The sequence below is a fragment of the Mustelus asterias genome, chromosome 13, assembly GCF_964213995.1.
Source record: "Mustelus asterias chromosome 13, sMusAst1.hap1.1, whole genome shotgun sequence".
In the NCBI taxonomy this organism is placed as follows: domain Eukaryota; kingdom Metazoa; phylum Chordata; class Chondrichthyes; order Carcharhiniformes; family Triakidae; genus Mustelus; species Mustelus asterias.
Genome location: NC_135813.1, coordinates 7,922,769 through 7,946,855, shown reverse-complemented (window position 1 = coordinate 7,946,855; position 24,087 = coordinate 7,922,769). Strand labels below are relative to the sequence as shown.

Here is a 24,087-nt window from a genome sequence, read left to right as displayed (position 1 = left end):
CCTCGGAGTTTAGAAGAATGAGGGGTGACCTTATTCAAACATATAAGATCCTCAGGAAGCTTGACAGGGAAGATTGTGAGATGTTTTCACTAGTGGGAGAGTCTAGAACAAGGGGACAGAGCTACAAGATAAAGGGTCGGTCATTTAAAACTGAGCTGCGTAGAAACTGAAAGATGTGCTGGTTAGGTGGATTGGCCGTGCTAAATTCTCCCTGTGTACCCAAACAGGCACTGGAGTGTGGCGACTAGGGGATTTTCACAGTAACTTCATTGCAGTGTTAATGTAAGCCTACTTGTGACACTAATAAATAAACTTTAAACTTTAAAACTTTAATGAAATTTAAACTTAAATTTCTTCTCGCAGAGGGTGGTGAATCTTTGCAAGTCTCTGCCCCAAAGAGTGATGGAGACTGGATCATTAGAAGCATTCAAAGTGAAGGTGGATAACTATTTGATAGATCAAGGAATAGAGGGCTATGGGGAGATGGCACAGAAACGGAGCTGAGGCCAGCATACATCAGCCGTGATCGTATTGAATGGCGGGCAGGCTTGAAGGGTCTGGTGGCCAATCCCTGCTTCTGTTTCTTGTGTTCTTGTGTATCCCATGAAAGAATGAAAACAAACAGAGAAAGGAAATAGTTACATGTGAACAAGCAACAGGAGTAGGTCATCCCACCCCTTGAGCTTGCGCCGCCATTTGACAAAATAATGGCTAATCTGATGGTAACAATGGTATGGTGGCACGGTGGTTAGCGCTGCTGCCTCACAGCTTCAGGGACCTGGGTTCGATTCCCAGCTTGGGTCACTGTCTGTGCGGAGTCTGCATGTTCTCCCCGTGTCTGCGTGGGTTTGCTACGGTTTCCTCTGAAAAACATGCTAGTTAAGTGCATTGGCCGTGCTAAATTCCCCCTCAGTGTACCCGGACAGGTGCTGGAGTGTGGTGACTTGGGGGTTTTCACAGTAACTTCGTTGCAGTGTTAACGTAAGCCTGCTTGTGACACTAATAACCTACCCCATATAACCTATGGCCCCATTGTCCCCTTGGGTGGCACGGTGGCACAATTCCCGGCCTCGGGTCACTGTCTGTGTGGAGTCTGCACATTCTCCCCGTGTCTGCGTGGGTTTCCTCCCACAGTCCAAAGATGTGCGGGTTAGGTTGATTGGCCATGATAAATTGGCACTTAGTGTCCCGGGACTATAGATTAGAGGGATTGGCGTGGTAAAAATGTGGGGTTATAGGGATAGGACCTGGGTGGGATTGTGGTCGCTGCAGACTCAACGGGCCGAATGGCCTCCTTCTGCACTGTCGGGATTCTATAACGTGTTTACCAAGAATCTGTCCAAGTTTCTCCAGCTGAAGAAGGAGAGACACTCCGAAGGCTTGTGCTACCAAATAAACCTGTTGGACTTTAACCTGGTGTTGTGAGACTTCTTACTGTGCCCACCCCAGTCCAACGCCGGCATCTCCACATCAAGTTTCTCCATCCAGTCTACTTTATTATTTTAAACACCCTTTTATACCCAGCGGAGGACAAACTAAACTTTTGCAACCGCCTCTCATAATTTCACATTGCAATAAATTAATCGTGTAACAAAATACTTGCAACATAGATGTTGCAAAGACAATTTTTTAAAAACAATATTAAGCCGTATTGAAAACTGCTATGGATTGTTGTTAAGGCAGCGCAGGGTAACAAAGCCTGTTGCTGAGCTGACTCTGCTGTGCTCCCTCCCTCTCTTGTCAGAGGGGCACTCAATTATTTATTGATGTGCAGTGTGATCCTGTTGCTGTTACCTAGACGCCAGAGAAAGGTGTCAGGGATCCGCTACGAACTTCGCCGCAATTAATCATTGCAGGGGAAATACACACATATTCATTTTGTCTTTTTTTTTTGAATCGCTGGTGTCTGTCGCGATGGCTTAAACACTGGAGAGGCTACGAGACTGGTTTGATCATTCCCCGCTTTCCTCCTGGTCTCCTGGTATGCTTCCTGGAAAAATCCTCAATTCTCGGCGTCTTCCACAGCAATGAAATTTGCTGAACATTTGTCGGCGCACGTAACGCCGGAATGGAGGAAGCAGTACATCGAATACGAGGTGGGGACTCTCGGTGATTGTAAAACGGGCGTCGGTTGCGTTCTGTCCCAGTTTAAGAATGGGAAATAGATTGGGAGACCCCTCCCTCACCACCTTTCCATCTGTAGCCAAAGGAAAGTCAGTCTCATGGTCAGAGGTAACAACTGCAGCCAGAGGCAACTCACTATTGGAAACTGTCCCTCTGGCAAGCAGCTTAGAAGTTGGGTACCAACTCTGTATTGGCGACCTGGAACTATGCCTGTGTCCCACTTTGCCCGCAGTTTTGTTCTTGTGACTTTATTTGGTTAGTTTTTAAGAGCTGTCTTTGCCTATGTTTAACCAATATGTGTCACCTTACTTCACTACATCTTTGGAAATAATAAGTATTGGATTTTTTAACCTTCCCTTGTGTGTGTGGGATGTTCAATCAATAGCACAGAGTTAACATTTGGGACTGGCAGTCATTCCAGTTAAGTGCCCAGCAGGATAGAGAATGTGTGGAGATACTTGGTTGAGAATTTCAGAAGTAGCTTTGGTTCACTATCACAGCGTACAATCTTTGCAGTGAGGTGCATTGCATGAGGTGCTGTACCCCAGAGGTGTTTCTTGGAAGGTCATTTGTTTTATGGTATTAAGCCAAACAGGCCAGGTTGCCACGACCAATATTCCGCCCCGTCCCACTCCTCAACCAACGTCCTGTGAAAAATCGATCAGCTAGCCATTAATCTCATTGTTGTTTGTGGGATCCTGATGGGTTCAAAATGGCTGCTGTCTTTGCTTGCGTAACGGCGGTTGTTTGGAGAAGGAAGAGGAGGAGATGGATGGATGGGTGCCAGACGGAACCAAAGGTGCGCTGCGCCCATCTGCTGACAGTGCACCTTGAGCCAGAGGTGTTCATGCCTCCCCTTAGCAGAGGGCGAATGTTAATGGGGGATCTTATTATTAAAGGGGACTGGGACCACAGAGCAGGTGATAGAATCGAGATAGTTGAAAGCCAGTTTAAAGTTTATTTATTAGTGTCACAAGTAGGCTTACATTAATGAAGTTACTGTGAAAATCTCCACACTCTGGCGCCTGTTCGGGTACACTGAGGGAGAATTCAGCATGGCCAATGCACCTAACCAGCACATCTTTTGGACTGTGGGAGGAAACCGGAGCACCCAGAGAAAAACAAACACAGACATGGGGAGAATGTGCAGACTCCGCACAGACAGTGACCCAAGCCAGGAATCGAACCCAGGTCCCTGGCGCTATGAGGCAACAGTGCTAACCACTGTGCCACCGTGCAGCGCCAGGCTCACCATGGCGATGAAACCTTCCTCACCAGTGTCCCAGTAATCTGCATGTCAGGGTTTCAGCAGCTTAGTCCCCACCTGCCCACCTAGTGCCCACTTAACTCAGACAGCTGGCTGTGTGTTAGCTGTGGGCATCAGTCACAAAGGCAACACTTGAAGCATGATAATAGGGCTGGCTATTTCAGGAACTTCAAGTAGCCACTCAGGGGTCCATATCCACCTCCGTCCTACTAAGTGTTCTTCAAGCTGCAGCATCCAGACATTTGTGGCTTCACTGTTGCCTAACGGTGAAGCAATGACTAAACCCTATCATAACCACTCTCCCCCCCCCCCCCCCGTTAAGAAACATTCTTTGACCGAGCTTTTGGTTTAATAGCTCCTTTTGTGTCACAGTGTCAAATTTTGTTGATAATGCACTTCAGCGCAGGTCGCCACATTAAACATGCGCTAAAAATACAAAACTTTCTTGCTTATTAGAATTGCCCCCTTGTAAAAATTAACTCTGTAGCACATTGTCAAACCCAGTATCAGTTCAGGAACTTGAAGTTGATGAGTTTACAGGCAATAATCACTATAACAGAAGCCGATGTTGATAGTGACAAAGAAACAGATACAAATGTATTCAAATCCTATTTCATTTTTATTTACATTCATAACATTTCATTTTTATTGCGTACAATTGCATTGAGTGTAGAGGACAGGGACTGGCCATTCGACCTGGTTTCATTGGATCCTATTAGTGTAAATTTCTATCCCTTTCTCCCTTAGACATTTATATACATTCTCCTTAAACGCATCTGTGAAATTCACCTCACTCTTAAATGCTCTCTAAAATGGCCCAGCAAGCTACTCAGTTCAAGGGCAATTAGAACAAAGAACAAAGAAAAGTACAGTACAGGATCAGGCCCGTCGGCCTTCCAAGCCCGTGCCGATCATGGCGCCCTAACAAAACTTTTTTAAAAAAGACCTCTGCCCTTACTCGATCCGTATCCCTCTATTCCCTCCCTATTCATGTACCCATCCAGACGCCTCTTAAATGTCGCCAATGTGTCGGCTTCCACCACCTCCTCTGGCACTGCATTCCAGGCACCCACCACGCTCTGTGTGCAAAACTTCCCCCGCACATCTCCCTTAAACTTTCCCCCTCTCACCTTGAACCTGTGCCCCCCCCCTTATAATTGACCCCCACACTTCCACAAAAAGCCTCTGACTATCCATCCTATCTATGCCTCTCATAATTTTGTCGGGAGGGGGCAATAAATTCTGGGCCTTGCCAGCGACACCCATATCCCCTGAAAGAATAACAAACCTGAACTACTCCATGTGGGAGCATACTCCACATTCTGACCAATCTCTGAGTAAAGAAGCTACTTCCAAAATTTCTTATAAGATTTATTAGTAACTATCTTACATTTCTGATTCTGATTCTGTTTCTGATTCCCCCACAAGTGGAAATATTTGCTCTATGTCTGGCCTATCAAACCCCTTCAAGACTTTAAAGACATCTATCAAATCACCCCTCAGTGTTCTCTTTGCTAGAGAAGGAAAGAGGCCCAGATTATTGGGTGGCACAGTGGCACAGTGGTTAGCACTACTGCCTCACAGCGCCAGGGAGCCAGGTTCAATTCCTGCCATGGGTGACTGTCTGTGTGGAGTTTGCACATTCTCCCCATGTCTGCGTGGGTTTCCTCCGGGTGCTCTGGTTTCCTCCCACAGTCCAAAGATGTGTGGGTCAGGTTGATTGGCCATGCTGAATTACCCTTTAGTGACAGGGGGACTAGCTAGGGTAAATAGATGGGGTTATTGGGATAAGGCCTGAGTGGGATTGTGTTCTGTGCAGACTTGGCAGGCCGAATGGCCTCCTTCTGCACTGTAGGGATTTTATGATTCTGTTTTCTGAATGGTTGTAACCTCTCAGTTCTGGTGACAACCCTTGGAAATCTTTCTTTGCAACTTCTGTAGCGCTTCTATATCATTCTTTATGTAATTATGAAGACAGGAATTGTGCATGGGTACTCCCAAGTGTGACCCAACCAGGGTTCGACAGATCAAAAATGAAAAGGGTGGAAATACTCAGCAGGTCAGGCAGCATGTGTGGAGAGAGAAACAGAGTTAATGTTTCAGGTCGATGATGTTTCACTCAAACTGCTGGATAGATTTATTCAACCTGTGAACATGTTATTTATGATTGCAGTTTGATGGGGAGGCAACAGCCACTCAACCGCTTTGGACTAGGGCTTTCCTCTCTCAGAAGATGTTATTGTGGGTGCTGATGAATGAACTGTTCATTGTGTATAGTCAGCAAATCACATTTGCAGGAGGCACCTGTGAATACAGTCGGGACTGTATAGCGTGGAAGAAGGTGCACTGGGGTGAGCAATGTAACCCAATTGGCCATAACCAGCAAGATGCCACCAATCTGCAGTCTCTGAGACACCTATTTGTAAGCGATTGCCTTCAATGGGTGAGTGGCGTTGTGCCATCAGCTCTAAGGGCAACTGCTGCCAGTGTGGGAGTGAAAGTAATTGTTAACACCACCACCTACAAGTTCCCCTCCAAGCCACTCACCATCCTGATTTGGAAATGTATTGCCGTTCCTTCGCAGTCGCTGGGTCAAAATCCTGGAATTCCCAATCCTAATGGCATTGTGGGTCAACCCACAGCATGTGGACTGCAGCGATTCAAGAAGACAGCTCACCACCACCTTCTCAAGGGCAACTAGGGATGGGCAATAAATGCTGGCCCAGCCAGCGACACCCATGTCCCATAAATGAATTTTTAAAAAATAGCTAGAATTGCACCAGGGCTGACTTACATTGAGATGATAACCTGTGGGGCAAATTTGATCATGTCCCTCGTGATCACTGTCCTTTCACCGGCATCGTCCACTGTGTAATGGTGTCAGTTTATCCACACTCACACAGCTTTGAGTGACTTGTCTGTGTTACCATTGTAAGAGACCTTCAAGCGCCTTTGGGAAAGAATTATACGACACCTTTATAATAGAGTACTTGACTAAGTGAAGAGTTCTCAATGATGATAACAACTTGCATTTGTAATATGGTAAAACCTCACAAGGCACTTCACAAAAGCAAAATCAGACAAAATTTGGCATCGAACAACTCAAGGACATATTTGGGTAGGTGATGAAAAGGTTGGTCAAAGAGGTAGGCTTTAGGATTGTTTTCGCTGGAGTTCAGACAATGAGGGGGGATCTCATAGAGACTCATAAAAATCTAACAGGACTAGACAGGTAGATGCAGGGAGGATGTTCCCGATGGTGGGGGAGTCCAGAACCAGGGATCACAGTCTGAGGATTCAGGGTAGATCATTTAGGATGAAGGTGAGAAGATATTTCTTCACCCAAAGAGTGGTGAGCCTGTGGAATTCATTATCACAGGAAGTAGTTCACCCCAAAACATTGAATGTATTCAAGAGGTGGCTGGATATAGCACTTGGGGCGAACAGGATCAAAGGTTATGGGGAGAAAGCAGGATTAGGCTGTTGGGTTGGACGATCAGCCATGATTGTGATGAATGGCAGAGCAGGCTCGAAGGGCCAAATGGCCTCCTCCTGCTCCTATCCTCTATGTTTTTATGTTTAGCAGCATCTTAATGAAGGAGCGAGAAGTGGAGATGTTTAGAGAGGATATTCCAGATTTAAGACCTAGGCAGCCAAAGGCATGGTCACAAATGATGGGATGGTGAAAATCGGGTAAATACCAGAGCTCAGAATCGGATGAACAGGGAGTTCCCAAGAGTTTTGGGGATGAAGTAGGTTTCAGAGCTAGGGAGAGGCAAGGCTATGCAGAGATTTGCATATATAATTGAGGAATTTAAATTTGAGCTATTTGCTGGACTGGTTTGCACAGGATTGAGGGGTGAGTGGGACTTAGTGCAAGTAGGATTTTGGATGGACTGAAGTTTACAAAGTCTGAAATATATAAGAGACCAGGTACGATACACCTAGTAAAGACATTGTAAAGGCTATCTGCATTTGGCCAATGCATGGGGCCTGTGAACTATAAGTAAAGCACACCTTTACAATTTCAATCTGTAACATTGTCACATTAATATCATCATCAGATTTCATTCCTTCCTGCTGCAAACCTAATGGTACCTAACCAACGGTGAGGTCAACCTGTAAACCTGGTTAATGATAGTTGCAGGAAGGGAGGTTCAGGCCCTCAGATTCTCTTCCTCCCTGTATGGAGTCATCTGGTCTCCAATGATCTTGCCCCCAACTGACAGCAGGCACCTGCTATGGGTTGGATGATAGGACAGATCCCATTTGCACTGGAGCTCCACAGCTCTGCAACACTTATACCAAAAGCTCTTTAAAGTTAAAATGATAATCTGTATACTTCTGGAGGTCATTTCCTACTCGAACGTTCCATGAATACATGGAATTAATAAAACATGAAGTACAGAAGCAGTCACTTGGCCCAGCTGGGCCATGCCATTCTTTATGCTTAATACAAACTTCCTTCCAGCTCTTGTCATCTAATCCAATCAGTACATTCTTCGATTCCTTTCTCTTTCATACATTTACCTGGCTTCCTCTTAAATACTATGCTAGTCGCCGCAATCACTCCTTGTGATAGTGAGTTCCCTATTCATACCATTCTCTGGATAAATAAGTTCCTTATTGAATTCCTTATTGGATTATTAGGAACTATATTGCATTCATGGCCCTTAATTCTTGTCTCCCCCACAAGTGGAAACATTGGGCAGAATTTTCCTGTCGCCACAGGAATCGTAGTGGGCGGGACAGAAAATTCAGTGGACCATGCAAAGGTGCGTTGACCTGGGGGGGGAATTTCCAGTCTTGGGGCGTGGGCAGCCAGAAAGTCCCACCCATCATCTCTGCCTCTACCCTTTCATGGGCCACTCGTCAGCCTTCCCTCTTCTATAGAATACGGCCCCAGTGTGTTACTTAGAAGCATTTCAGTGACACATAAGCATCAGTCCCTTTTACTGAAAGAATCATTTTCAAATACAGACTGACAGCATTTATACGAATCTTTGTACAATGAAATCGATTGTAGATAATTTAGGAGGCACGACATCATTTTAAAGGGTGGCAGATTTGCATGTGAAACACATGGGCATTGTCTCCATCCTGTTTATCATTGGTTGTAATGACCATTTAGGAAAAGATTTACACTGGGTCTTCTGCACGTTCTTCTCTTCCATGACACTGTCTTCCATGGTGGTGGAATTCCTAGAGTGACCTTGCATGAATGCAGCTCCAAGGACCAATGTTGGGCTGGGCCTACAGTGTTTCAGAGCTGGACCAACATCGGTGATGGAATCACAGATTAATTAGCTGGGAAGTTCCGCCAGATTTAAATAAATTGACCTTTCAGTCCATTTGAACTCAACCTTCTCAAACATCACTGGTTACAATTCCTGGCAGTCTTTCTGAATGTTTGTCTGAACCAGTGAACAGGATCTCAGCTAATACCTCATTCAAAGGGCAGATCCTGAGACACGGTCAGTCAAGATGAGGCACTTAGATCTTGCTGAGTCAGAACCCTCAGCCCTCTGATTAAGCGTGGAGAGGTCTACCCATGAGACCAACCTGATGCCAATCATGGGCTGATGCTCATGGACATTCGGTGAATATCCTCTGCCTGAGTTAACATTTCTCGCAGCAGAATATTTATCTCTAAGCACAGGAAGGTGCCATAGCAACTCAGAGGTCAGAGAATCATACATCACATGAGGAGGCCATGCAGCCCATCGTGCCTGTGCCAGTTCTTTGAACGAGCTATCCAATTAGTCTCACTGCCATGCTTTTTCCACATAGTTCTACAAAAATTTCCCTTTATAACTGCACAATCAATTCCCTTTTGAAAGTTGCTGTTATATTTGCCTCCACCATCCTTCCAGTGCTTTCTCAATTATAACAACCCACTACTTAAACCAATTCCCCCTCACCATTCCGTGAATTCCTTTGCCAGTTACCTTAGACGTGTGACCTCTGACCTTACCGCCAGTGGTAAAATTCCTCCTAATTTACTCTTATCAACACCCTTGGTAAGCTCGAACATCGCTACTAAATTTCCTCATTTCCAGCCTCCCATCCATTGACTCTGTCTACACTTCCTGCTGCCTCGGAAAAGCAACCAGCATAATTAAGCACCCCATGCACCCTGGACATCCTCGCTTCCACCTTCTTCCGTTTGGAAAAAGATACAGAAGTCTGAGGTCACGTGCCAACTCAAGAACAGCTTCTTCCCTGCTGCCGTCAGACTTTTGAATGGACCTACCTCGCATTAAGTTGATCTTTCTCTACACCCTAGCTATGACTGTAACACTACATTCTGCACCCTCTCCTTTCCTTCTCTATGAACGGTATGCTTTGTCTGTATACTGCGCAAGAAACAATACTTTTAATACTTTTATTGTCCACCCCTAAATCATAGAATTGTACAGTGCAGAAGAGGCCCTTCGGCCCATTGAGTCTGCACCAATGTGCAAGAAAGACCTGACCTTCCACCGAATCCCATTTACCAGCACTTTGCCAGCCCATTGCCTTAAATGTGTCATTTGCCCTTGAGAAGGTGGTGGTCAGACATCTTCTTGAACTGCAGCAGTTCATGTGGTGTAGGCACACCCACAATGCTGTTAGGGTTTTGACCCAGCGACTGTGAGGGAATGATGATATAGTTTCAAGGCAAGGTAGCGTGTGGCTTGGAGGGGAATTTGCAGGTGGTGGTGTTCCCATACATCTGCTACCCTTGTCTTTTGAGGTGGTAGAGGTCGCAGGCTTGATGGGTGTTGTTGAAGGAACCTTGGCCATTTGCTGCAATGCATCTTGTAGATGGTGCACTCTGCTATCACTGTGGAGTGGATGCTTAAGGTGATGGATGAGGTGCCAATCATTGAGGATGTTTTGTCCTGGATAGTTTCTTGAGTGTTGTTGGTGCTGCATTCATCCAGGTGAGTGGGGAGTATTCGATTATACCCCTGAGTGTGTCTTGGTAATGGTGGACAAGCTTTGGGGAGTCAAGAGATGAGTAACTCACCTCAGAATTCCCAGCCTCTGACCTGCTCTCATAGCCACAGTAATCTTTGGTTGGTCCAGTTCAATTTCTGGTCAGTGGTAACCCCCAGGTTGTTGATAGTTCAGGATTCAGCAATGGTAATACTATTGAATATTAAGGGACGATGGTTAGATCCTCTCTTGTTGGAGATGGCCATTGTCTACCATTTGTGCGGTGCAAATGTTACTTGCTACTTAACATCCCAAGCCTGAATATTGTCCAGGTCTTGTTGCAGATGGACGCAGACTGCTTTACTATTTGAGGAGTTGCGAATGGTGCTGAACATTGTGCAATCATCAGCAAAGATCCCCACTTCTGACCTTCTGAAGGAAGGAAGGTCATTGATGAAACTCCAACAAGAAAGAATCTAACCATTTCCCCTTGACAATCAATGGCATTACAATTACTGAATCGTGCACTATCAATAACCTGGGGTTACCATTGACCAGGAACTGAGCTGGACCAACCAGCGATTGCTGTGGCTACGAGAGCAGGTCAGTGGCTGGGAATCCTGTTAGGGCCTAGGACACAACACTGAGGTGTTAGGAATGGGTTAACAGACTTCCAATTAAGTCCTAATTTGATGTCAATTGTTGAATGGAAGTCACTGATATATAGAACATAGAACATAGAACAGTACAGCACAGAACAGGCCCTTCGGCCCACGATGTTGTGCCGAGCTTTATCTGAAACCAAGATCAAGCTATCCCACTCCCTATCATCCTGGTGTGCTCCATGTGCCTATCCAATAACCGCTTAAATGTTTCTAAAGTGTCTGACTCCACTATCACTGCAGGCAGTCCATTCCACACCCCAACCACTCTCTGCGTAAAGAACCTACCTCTGATATCCGTCCTGTATCTCCCACCACGAACCCTATAGTTATGCCCCCTTATATGAAGGGGTGAGAGGTGGCACTGGATGTTGAAGGAGAACTGTATGTGGAGTTGGATGACAAAAGTAAAGATAGCTTATGAAGAAGCTGAACTCTTGTCTCCTTTACTGAACTACAACTGAGAGGCTCAAACATGAGGAACTCCTGCAGTGATATTCTGGAACTGACCTCCAACAACCACAACCATCTTCCTTTGTGCTAGGCATGACTTCAAGAGTAGAGTATTTCCCCTGATTCCCATTGATTCCAGTTTTGCTTTGTCTCCTTGACGCCACGCCCGGCCAAGTACTGTCACTCTGGCCTCACCTCCTGATTCAGCTGTTCTGTGCATGTTTGGACCAAGGCTGTAACGTGATCAGGAGCTGAGGAACCCAAACTGAGCGTCAGTGAGCAGGTCATTGTTGAAGTTCCACTTCAATGTTGATGACCCCTTCTATCACTTTGTTAGTGATCAAGAGTAAATTGTTGGAGCGGATGGGACATACCCAGGCAATTTTCCACCTTGCGGTGTGGAATGTGGCTTCACTGAAACAGCTTAGCTTTGGGCACGGCTAGTTCTGGAGCATGAGACATCAGCACTATTGCTGGAATGTTCTTAGCGCCCATAGCCTTTGCAGTATCCAGTGGATTCAGCCATTTAAAGTTTAAAATTCATTTATTAGTGTTACAAGTAGGCTTATATTAACACTGTGAAAATCCCCAAGTTGCCATACTCTGGCACCTGTTCAGGAACACTGAGGGAGAATTTCGCATGGCCAATGCACCTAACTAGCACGTCGGTCAGACTGTGGGAGGAAACCGGAGCACCCGGAGGAAACCCATGCAGACACGGAGAGAACGTGCAGACTCCACACAGTCAGTGACCCAAGCCGGGAATCAAACCTGGGTCCCTGGCATTGTGAGGCAGCAGTGCTAACCACTGTGCCACCGTGCCGCCCATCAAATTGGCTGAAAGACTGGCATCTGTGGTGTGACAGGGTCACCAATGTTGAAGTGGGAACATCAACAATGATCTGCTCAGTTTGGGTTTGGCCAGGGCCACTTGGCTCCTGATCACATTACAGCCTTGGTCCAAACATGCACAGACGAGCTGAATCAGGAGGTGAGGTGAGAGTGACAGCCTTGACGTCAAAGCAGGAGGTGACCGCAATGGATCATCCGCTCGGACCTTCTGGCTGAAGATGGTTGCAAGTTCTTCAACCTTGTCTTTTGCACTGATGTGTTGGATTCCTGATCACTGAGGACAAGGATTATTGTGGACCCTCCTCCTCCAGTTGGTTGTTAAGTTGCCCACCACCATTCATGCCATGATGTGGCAGGACACCATCAGTGAGATATGATGAATCACATTCCTCTGAGGTTGGAAATCTCTATTGAGACTGTTGGGGTTGAGTTGGCCTCAATTGCCCCCTTCCCCTCGATGATACAGTGTGGGTTCATTCTTAAAGTGTATATTTTTTTTAATCAACAGGCTCTGAAAAAGATGCTGCACATGGCCCAGAATCAAGCCCCATTGCCAGAAGGTAAGATAGGATTGCTGTTACTATGGGTCAAGGCCGCAGCAGCCTTTATCACCGAGGCAGCTTCCGCTAACCTGAATAGAATATCCTGACTCGCACCTGGCACTGTGCCAACTTCTGGTCACAGTCAGTAGCCAGGGCGTTAATATTTAATGCTGAAATATGATTTAATTTATATATAATGAAAGAGGATTTAACTTCAAGATGCTTCCAAATACGAAACAGGTGCTGCGGTGTTAATATGATTCAAAAGGTTTTTTCTCTAAAACATTAATAGCATTGAACTGGATAAGACTCTTTTGAGAAGATGCCTGGGACTTAAAGTCAAGAATTCTCTTCCTGAATCTTTATACCTCTCACTTCCTTCAAGATCCTACTTAAAACCAAATTTTGTGAGCACAATGTTGATCGCCTGATCTAATTCTTTGACTTGGTGTCAATTTTTTCCCTATTTACATGTCCTGCAAAGTGCTTTAGGATGCTTTACCCCATTAAAGTTGCGACATAAATGCCAATTGCTTTTGTTCTTTTTGTATTGACTTTGAATCATGTTGACCAAATACAGGTCAGTGATGAATAATTAAGTTTCGGCATGTGCCCCTATCAGGCAGTGGCGATGCTGAAGGATTTAATTAATAATCACCTTCCACTGTGCCTGAAATATGAAATCATTCTTTCGCATCAATAATTTACCGAGGTAAAATGTTGTTCCATTGTTTGCAATTACAATTTTCAAAGACATCTCTATGCAACAGCAGGAAGGGAGTTTAAAAGTCCACTGTGTTCCTGCAGTGCAGGCACATCTGTAAGAGAGTTTGTGGAAGGAACATTTATTAAAATGAAACTGAAATATTACAGTTCAGCACAGGACAAGAGTTTGGAGGATCTTTTTATAAAGAACTGGGTGGCACGGTGGCACAGTGGTTGGCACTGCTGCCTCACAGTACCAGGGACCCGGGTTCAATTCCCGGCTTGGGTCACTGTCTGCGTGGAGTTTGCACGTTCTCCCCATGTCTGCGTGGGTTTCCTCCGGGTGCTCCGGTTTCCTCCCACACTCCAAAGATGTGCGGGTTAGGTTGATTGGCCATGATAAATTGCCCCTTAGTGTCAGGGGGATGAGTAGGGTAAATATATGGGGTTACGGGGATAGTGCTTGGGTGGGATTGTGGTCGGTGCAGATTCGATGGGCTGAATGGCCTCCTTCTGCACTGTAGGGATTCTATGAACTGTTTAGAGGAGATACTTCTTGCAACAAAAAAAAATTAAACCCGAGCAGCTAACTTATCGAGTTTCTATTTCCTAATCTGGTTTGCTGAACATTTACAAAGAGGTAACTCGACAATGTGACGCAGCACCATTTCACATTAATGTTTCTGCAATGAATCTGCACCATTCATTTGTTAGCCGGGCACCCTGTTGAATGTGAGCTTTAGATGGCAGTAGTGATCTACCTGAGTTGTAGCTGCTGATACATTTCACAGCCCCGAGAGTTTTTTTTCAACATCTATTGTCTTCAGTGCGTGTGCGTAATTCCAGGAGTATCAATCTATCCTGAAGTAGGTTTGCCATCGCAGAATCCCACACTGCCAACATCCTGGAGGGTTACCACTGACCAGAAGTTGAACTGGACCAGCATATATAAATACTGAGGTTACGAGAGCAGGTCAGAGACTGGGAATTCTGTGGTGAGTAACTCACCTCCTGACTCCCCAAAGCCCGTCCGCCAGGCTTAAGTCAGGATTGTGATGGAATACTCTCCACCTACCTGGATGAAGATGCGAACGTAGGAAATAGAAATGGGAGTAGGCCATTCGGCCCTTCGAGCCTGCTCTCCCATTCGCTAAGATCGTGGCTGAGTTGATTGTAACATCAACCCCACATTCCTCCCTATCCCCGACAAGCAAATACTCCCTGATTGGCCAATCAATTAGATCCTTAATCAGGGAGTTCATACCCCCTTGCTAATCAAGAATCTACCCAACTCTGCCTTAGAAATATTCAAAGACATGGGCGACACAGTGGCATAGCTCCAGGGACTCGGGTTCAATTCCCGGCTTGGGTCAGTCTGGAGTCTGCACGTTCTGCCCGTGTCTGTGTGGGTTTCTTCCAGGTGCTCCGGTTTCCTCCCACAGTCCAAAGATGTGTGGGTTAGGTGCACTGACCATGTTCAATTGCCCCTTAATGTCCCAGGATGCAGAGGGGAGAGGGATTAGCTGGGTAAATATGTGGGGTTACGGGGATAAAGCCTCGGTGGATGTAACAACTTCAATCAGGCCATTGAGAGGTATGAACTCCCTGATTAAGGATCCAATTGATTGGCCAATCAGGGAGTATTTGCCTTGTACTAAACCGGGAGTGTCAGTTCCTCTGGCACCCCTGGAGGTAGACTGCTGACTGATAGCACTCTATGTACTGCTGCTAGAGTTGTAAATAAAGGGATTTTGGTGAAGGGAATTCTGCCTTCGCAGACTTATTATAGTGGGATTGTTGTTGGTGCAGACTCGATGGGCCAAATGGCCTCCTTCTGCACTGTAGGGTTTCTATGATTCTTTGACTCTGCTTCTACTGCCTTTTAAAGAACCAAAAACTCACCACCCTCTGAAAGAAACAAATTCTTCTCATCGCTCTCTTAAATGCGCAGCCACTTATTTTTAAACAGTGACCCCTAGCTCTAGGTTCTCCCACAAGAGGAAACATCCTCTCCACATCCACCCTGTCAAGACCCCTCGGGGTCTTGTATGTTTCAATAAAGTTGCCTTTTACCCTTCTAAACTCCAGCAGATTCAAGCCTAGCCTTTTCCAACCTTTGCTCAGAAGACAATCCACCCATTCCAGGTGTAAGTCTAGTAAACCTTCTCTGAACTGCTTACATCACATCAACATCCTTCCTTAAATATGGAGATCGATACTGTTATACATTTTTCCAGATGTGGTCTCACCAATAGCCTGTAAAATTAAAACATAACCTCCCTACTTTTGTATTCAATTCCCTTCACAATAAATGATAACATTCTATTAGCTTTTCTAATTACTTGCTGTACCTGCACACCAGCTTTTTGTGACTCATGCACTAGGACCCCTAGATCCCTCTGCATCTCAGAGCTCTGCGATCTCTCACCATTGAGAGTAAAGCTCCCACAAGGCTAAAGAAGCTTGACTCCATCCAGGACAAAGCAGCCTGTTTGATTGGCACCCCATCCTCCACCTTAAACATCCATCCATGCACAGTGGCAGCAGTGTGTACCATCGACAAGATGGTGGCATGGTGGCACAGTGGTTAGCACTGCTGCCTCACAGTGTCAGGGACCCGGGTTCGATTCCCGACCTCGGGTCACTGTCTGTGTGGAGTTTGTACATTCTCCCCGTATCTGCGTAGGTTTCCTCTGGGCGCTCCGGTTTCCTCCCACAGACAAAAGATGTGTGGGTTAGGTAGATTGGCCATGCTAAATTGTCCCTTAGTGTCAGGGGATTAGCAGGGTAACTATGTGGGGTTATGGGGATCGGGCCTGGTTGGGTTTGTTGTCATAGAATCATAGAATCGTACAGTGCAGAAGGAGGCCATTCAGCCCATCAAGTCAGCACCGACCACAATCCCACCCAGACCCTATCCCCATAACCCCATGCATTTACCCTAGCTAGTCCCCCTGACACTAAGGGGCAATTTAGCACGGCCAATCCATCTAACCTGCACATCTTTGGACTGTGGGAGGAAACCGGAGCACCCGGAGGAGACCCACGCAAACACGGAGAGAATGTGCAAACTCCACACAGACAGTGACCGAAGCCAGGAATTGCATGTCAGTGCAGGTTTGATGGGCCAAATGGCCTCCTTCCGCACTGTCTATGATTCTAAGATGCAATAACTTGCCAAGGTTCCTTCAAGATCACCCTCCAAACTTGAGACCTCTTCCACCTAGAAAGTCGAGGGCAGCAGACACATGGGAACAGCACCACCTGCAGGTTCCCCTCCAAGCCACTCACCATGCTGACCTGAAGCCGTTCCTTCACTGTCGCTGGATCAAAAACCATAACTCCCTCCCTATCAGCACTGTGACTGTACCCACACCACAGGGACTGAAGCAGTTCAAAATGCGGCTCACCCCCCACCTTCCCAAGGGCAATTACAGATGGGCAATAAATACTGGTCTTGCCAGTAATACTCACATCCCAGGAATGTGTGAAAAGCAAAAGAAAAATAAGGCTATAACAGAAACAGCGAGTGCAGTGCACACTGAATGGAAGGTGACTCCAGCACAGAGTTTAAGATTAAAGTTTATTTGTGTCACAAGTAAGCTTACATTAACATTGCAATGAAATTATTGTGAAAATCCCCTAGTCGCCACACTCCGGCGCTTGTTCAGGTACATTGAGGGAGAATTTAGCATGGCCAATGCACCTAACCAGCATGCCTTTCGGACTGTGGGAGGAAACCGGAGCACCCGGAGGAAACCCACGCAGACACGGGAAGAATGTGCAGACTCCGCACAGAGAGTGACCCAAGCCAGGAATTGAACCCTCGGGTCCCTGGCACTTGTGAGACAGCAGTGCTAACCATCGTGCCACCATCTGGAAACATGGAACCGAGCTTCCAGTTGTCTATCATTTAAATTCTCCATCTTGCTGTCACGCTGAGCTCTCTGCCCTCGGTCTCCTATTGCCATGTTCCAATTAAGTTCAATGTAAGCTCGAGGATCTGCGTCTCATGTTCAGATTAGGCACATTTCAACCTTCTGGAATCAACCCAAGTTCAACAACTGAGGAGCATTGGGATCTTTTTCCTGCATTTGATGCTCCCATTTTGTTTTCCTTTTCTTTACAAATTTTGGCTTCACTCTTTTTTCTTGCAAGATCAATGATTTTCTTGCTGTTCAATGTCCTGCCATTCACAGCTCTTTTAGACACAGCTTCTGCTTCTTTGCTGGCCCCATTGCCATTCCCTTTGGCTTGGATCATTGGGGTGTGTATAACTGTATGTTCTCAATATATTGTAAGGAGAAACATGGAATTTAAAAAGAGGCAGTTTCAAACATTGAGTCAGGAATCATGTAATTTATGTCAAATAAAACGAGAAAAGTCTGATGCTTTTAGCAAACCTGCCTGGCCATATACCCACCATTGCAACTGAACATTCAGGTCTGCATAGTCTCGGGAGCAGCGCGGTGTGAGAATCTGGGAGGTAGGGCAGACCTGAGACAGGGTTATGAGGCTCGGGGAATATGGAAACCTAGGGAGTGGGCTGTCTAAGGATCTGGGAAGTCAAAGGTATGAGGAAGCCTGGGGAGTCTGGAAACACGGCGATCAAGGCACTGATTTAAGATGAGAGGGAAAAGATTTAAAAAGGGACCTGAGAGGCAACTTTTTCACACAGAGGGTGGTGCGTGTATGGAATGAGCTGTCAGAGGAGGTGGTAGAGGCGGGTACATTTACAACATTTAAAAGACATTTGGACAGGTGTATGGATGGGAAAGGTTTAGTAGGATATGGGTCAAACGCAGGCAAATGGTACTAGTTCAGTTTAGGAAAACTGGTCGGCATGGGCGAGTTGGGCCGAAAGGCCTGTACATCTCCATGACTCAATGGCCAGAATTTTACCGCCTCGCCCACCCCGCAGAACAGAATTCTCTGTTGGCCTCGGGCAGGATTTTGCGAGCCTCGCCTGAGCAAGATTGTAAAATCCCAGCCTATGACTCTAATTATAAAACAATTATTTGCAATCGGCCTATCGAGTTTGCAGATGTTCTGCCCTTCTGCTCACTATAAGAGAAAGTCCCATTACTGCAAATGTTCCCCATTTATTCTATACAACCACCTTATTCTATGCAGCCACCAAGGGCGGCACGGTAGCACAGTAGTTAGCACTGCTTCACAGCTCCAGGGACCTGGGTTCGATTCCCGGCTCGGGTCACTGTCTGTGTGGAGTTTTCACATTCTCCTCGTGTCTGCATGGGTTTCCTCCGGGTGCTCCGGTTTCCTCCCACAGTCCAAAGATGTGTGGGTTAGGTTGATTGGCCATACTAAAATTGCCCCTTAGTGTCCTGAGATGTGTAGGTTAGAGGGATTAGTGGGTAAAATATGTGGGGGTAGGGCCTGGGTGGGATTGTGGTCGGTGCAGACTCGATGGACCGAATGGCCTCTTCATGCACTGTAGGGTTCCTATGATTGACTGTGGATCAGGATGTCAAATCTGATCATTGTCATTGCTTTTGGAATTGGAGTATGGGAGTGTCCCGTCATGCACAATCTCAAAGATTAGTACAGGGATTTCTGATTAGTTTGGAGCATGAGTGAGAACTGCCAATGTAACACATTGCACCCATCAACTTGGTACGGCTCCTGCTCTGCACAAGACTGCAAGGAACTACAAAAGGTCGTGAATGTAGCCCAATCCATCACGCAGACCAACCTCCCATCCATTGACTGTAATACACTTCCTGCTGCCTCAGCAAAGCAGCCAGCATAATTAAGGACTCCACACACCCTGGACATTCTCTCTTCCACCTTCTTCCTTCGGGAAAAAGATACAAAAGTCTGAGGTCACGTACCAACTGACTCAAGAACAGCTTCTTCCCTGCTGCTGTCAGACTTTTGAATGGACCTACCTTGCATTAAGTTGATCTTTCTCTACATCCTAGCTATGACTGTAACACTACATTCTGCACTCTCTCGTTTCCTTCTCTGTGAATGGTATGCTTTGTCTGTATAGCGCGCAAGAAACAATACTTTTCACTGTATACTAATACATGTGACAATAATAAATCAAATCAAAAACTCTTCTCTTTATAGTGTGACCTTTGAAAATACAAATACAACAGGTCTGCTTGTTCTGCTGGTAGTTACATCTAACAGATATGTCAAACATGATTTCCCTTTCGTTAATCCCTGTTGACTCTGCCCAATGTTTGTTTGTTTTGGATCTTCACACTTTTTGTTCGCTTTGAGAATAGTGGAGAAGTGTTGAAAGCATTAGCAGGCCAATTGTCAGCCTGTTAGAACCGCATCATGAACGCACTCGGCACTGTCATATTATGATCATCTAAGTGCTGTGTTCTCATGTCCCTAATAATAGTTTCGAGCATTTTTCTTGCGACACATGACACGCCTTTGGTTCCGTTTTCTCTTTCCGTCCTTGAGTTGCAGGGATACGTTTACAACCTCCATAGAATCAGAGTCATAGAATCCCTACAGTACAGAAGAGGCCATTCAGACCATCGAGTCTGCACTGACTCTCTGACAGAGCATCCCACCTCAGCCCTCTCCCCTGCCCTTTTCCCTGTAACCTACACAACTTGGGACACTAAGGGGCAATTTAGTAAGCCAATCCACCGAACTAACACATCTTTGGGAGTGTGGGAGGAAACCGGAGCACCCGGAGGAAACCCATGCAGACACGGGGCGAACCTGCAGACTCTGCACAGACAGTCACCCAAGCCTGGAATTGAACCCCGGTCTCTGGAACTGTGAGGCAGCAGTGCTAACCATTTCACCATTGTGCCTCCCGGTAGCATCCCTTCCAATCCATAGGGACCATTCGAAAATGTAGGGAACTCTGAAAGATCAAAACCAATGCGTCCACCATCTCTGTAACCACCTCTTTTAAAACCCAAAGGTGTAGGCCATGGGGTCCTCGTGACTTACCAGTTTTTTACCCATTAATTCCTCCAGTAATATTCTGTAAAGGAGGAGAGGGGGTGAATTTCCTGGCTTCCCTGCGACGTGTTTACCATGGCAGGAAGCGGCGTGCCGTTCGTCGGTGATGGTACCTTCTGCTCCTGCCACTGTCAATGAGAAATCCCATTGAATCCATAGAAACATAGAAACTAGAAGCAAGAGGAGGCCATTTGGCCCTTCGAGCCTGCTCCACCATTCATTTTGATCATGGCCAATCATCGAATTCAATATCTGATCCCATAGAATCCACTCCACTCCACCGGGAAACCTGCAGTGGGGTTGTGCCGTCAATTGGAACAGAAGATCTCGCTGGTGTTAACAGCCAGAAAATTCCGGCGTTGATTTTTTCCTTGCCAACATGATATCGGTTCCTGCTCCTACGACTAGCGGTGGTTCAAAAGAACACAGTTCCGTCTGAAGTAGACTTGGGACCTGCTTCCTCAACCTATCCCTGAGTTGGAAGGCAATGGCAAACCACCGCTGACAGAAACCGCCAAGAGAACGATTCAGGATAAAGCATCAGCTGAGGCTTTGGCCAGAGCTCACATGAATGGATTAGACTTTCTTTTGATTTAGTTGCGTGGGGTTTCTGTAGTGGTTACATGGTACCAAATGTAAGACAAACTTACAGTTAGAGAGGATTCATAGGATTGAGGTAAAATAGCAATAATGTGCAAGAATAAACTATGCGTGAGCTGATGGATAACAGTGTTACACACTTTCATCAAATGAAATAGGAGATCTGACTAATATCCATCACACTGTCGGAATACAATCATAGAAGCCCTACAGTGCAAAAGGAGGCCATTTGGCCCATCGAGTCTGCACCATCAATAATCCCATCGAGGCCCTATCCCCGTAATCCCATATATTTACCCCGCTAATCCCTCTAACCTACACATCCCGGGACACTATGGGGCAATTGAGCATGGCCAACGCACCTAACCCGCACAACTTTGGACTGTGGGAGGAAACCGGAGCACCCGGAGGAAACCCACGCAGACACGGGGAGAACGTGCAAACTCCACACAGACAGTGACCCAAGCCAGGAATCGAACCCGGGTCCCTGGCGCTGTGAGGCAGTAGTGCTAACCACTGTGCCACCGTGCCACCCACTTATTAAGAGAGTTAATGTGCACCAGTAAGACACACTTTCATCGGACCGTAAACACAGAGTCAATGGGTACCCGACTCAGAAAATCAAAATGTACAATCAGTTTGTGTGAAGCTAAGAAACAGAAAGAGATAACTAATAATGCCAGGATTAATTTATGGCAGGATTTGAACCCAGGTCCCCAGAACATTAAGCTGAGTTTCTGGATTAATAGTCTAGCGATAATACCACTAGGCCATTGCCTCCCAATTGGTCCAATTGTGATTAGGTTAAAGAAAGATGATTAAACTGTTATAACGATGGGATATATCCAGATGTTTTCTGCTGATAAACTAACTTATTTTCCAGCATTTGTTCTCTGAAACCTTCGGGATCAGGATGCAGTAGTACTTTTTAATTCGATTTAATGAAGCGATTAAACTGTCTATTGCTTTAAGTTTAGTCTTAAATTTAGTCTTGGCTTACAAGGGAAATTAGAGACAGTATTGGATTCAAAGAAGATGGATACAAATTGGCAAGAAAAAGCAATAGGCCTGAGGATTGGGAGCAGTTTAAAATTCAGCAAAGGAGGACCAAGGGATTGATTAAGAAGGGAAAAATAGAGTATGAAGGTTAGCTAGCGGAGAACATAAAAACTGATTGTAAAAGTTTCTATAGATACGTAGAGAGAAAAAGATTGACAAAAACGAATGTAGGCCCTTTACAGTCAGAAACGGGAGAATTCAGAATGGGGAATAAAGGAATGGCTGAGGAATTAAATTTGTACTTTGCTTCAATCTTCGCAAAGGAAGACATGAATAATGTACCGGAAGTGCTGAAAGAAACATGTTTTAGTAGGAACTGAACAAAATCAGCATTAGTAGAGAAATGGTTTTGGGGAAATTGATGGGATTGAAGGTGGATAATTCTCCAGGTCCTGATAATTTTCATCCCAGAGTACTTACGGGAGTGGCCCTGGAAATAGTAGATTCATTGGTGGTTATTTTCCAAAATTCCTTTGGACTCTGGAATAGTTCCTACAGTTTGGAGGGTAGCTAATGTAAACCCGCTATTCAAAAAGAGTGGTACAGAAAAAACAGGGAACTATAGTCCAGTGAGCCTAACGTCAGTACTGGGGGAACTTGTTAGAGTATACTATCAAGAATTTCTTAAGTCGGCATTTGGAAGGCAGTGGTATAATCAGACAAAGTCAGCATGGATTTACAAAAGGGAAATCATGCTTGACAAATCTATTGGAATTTTTTGAGGATGTAACTAGTAGAATTGACCGAGGAGAACCACTGGATATGGTTTATTTAGACTTTCAGAAGGCTTTCGACAAGGTCTCACATAACAGACTACTATGCAAAGTTAAAGCACATGGGATTGCAGGTAATGTCTTGAGATGGATAGAAAGGTGATTAGCAGATAGGAAGCAAAGAGTTGGCATAAATGGGTCTTTTTCTGATTGGCATTCAGTGACTTGTGGGGTTCCACAGGGATCTCTTAATCAATCCCTTGGTCTTCCTTTGCTGAATTTTAAACTGCTCCCAATCCTCAGGCCTATTGTTTTTTCTTGCCAATTTGAATGCTTCTTCCTTGAATCTGATACTGTCTCTAATTTCCCTTGTAAGCCAAGACTAAATTTAAGACTAAACTTAAAGCAGTAGACAGTTTAATCGCTTCATTAAATCTGCTGGGTCCCCAACTGTTCACATTATATATTAATGATTTGGAAGAGGGAACTGAATGTATTATCTCCAAATTTGCAGATGATACAAAGTTGGGTGGGAGGATGAGCTGTGAGGAGGATGTAGAGATGTTTCAGCGTATTTGGACAGGCTGAGTGTGTGGGCATGTGCATGGCAGATGCAGAATAATGTGGATAAATGTGAGGTTATCCACTTTGGTAGCAATATTAGGAAGACAGATTATTACTTGAATGGGTATAAGTTGAGAGAGGTGGATACTCAACAGGACCTTGGAGTCCTCGTGCATCAGTCGCTGAAAGTAAGCGTGCAGGTACAGCAGGCAGTAAAGAAGGCAAATGGTATGTTGGCCTTCATAGTGAGAGGATTTGAGTATAGGGATAGGGATGTTTTGCTGCAATTTTATTGGACATTGGTGAGGCCACATCTGGAATATTGTGCGCAGTTTCAGCATCCTTATCTAAGGAAGTATATCCTATAGAGGGAGTACAGCAAAGGTTTACCAGGCTGATTCCTGGGATGGCACATGAGGAGAGACTAAGTCGGTTAGGATTATATTCACTGGAGTTTAGAAGGGTGAGAGGGGATCTCACAGAATTTCTCATAGGGGAGTTTCACAGTAACTTCATTGCAATGTTAATGTAAGACTTACTTGAGACGAATAAATATATTTTACATTACTTTAGAAACTTATAAAATTCTAACAGGGTTAGACAGGGTAGATTCAGAAAATTGTTCCCAATGGTGGAGAAGTCCAGAACTAGGGGTCATAGTTTGAGGA

The 24,087-nt window shown here is 45.5% G+C and overlaps 1 protein-coding gene across 1 annotated transcript in view; it reads left to right on the top strand.

Annotated features, from left to right (window-relative positions):
• Nucleotides 1-2,027: 2,027 nt before the first annotated feature.
• Nucleotides 2,028-24,087, top strand: part of LOC144503045 (xenotropic and polytropic retrovirus receptor 1 homolog) — a 90,741-nt gene continuing 68,681 nt past the window's right edge. The window contains exons 1-2 of the mRNA XM_078227547.1: nt 2,028-2,096; nt 12,788-12,839. Of these exons, the coding sequence (XP_078083673.1) occupies nt 2,028-2,096; nt 12,788-12,839 (121 nt within the window). The remainder of the gene's footprint in view (nt 2,097-12,787; nt 12,840-24,087) is intronic.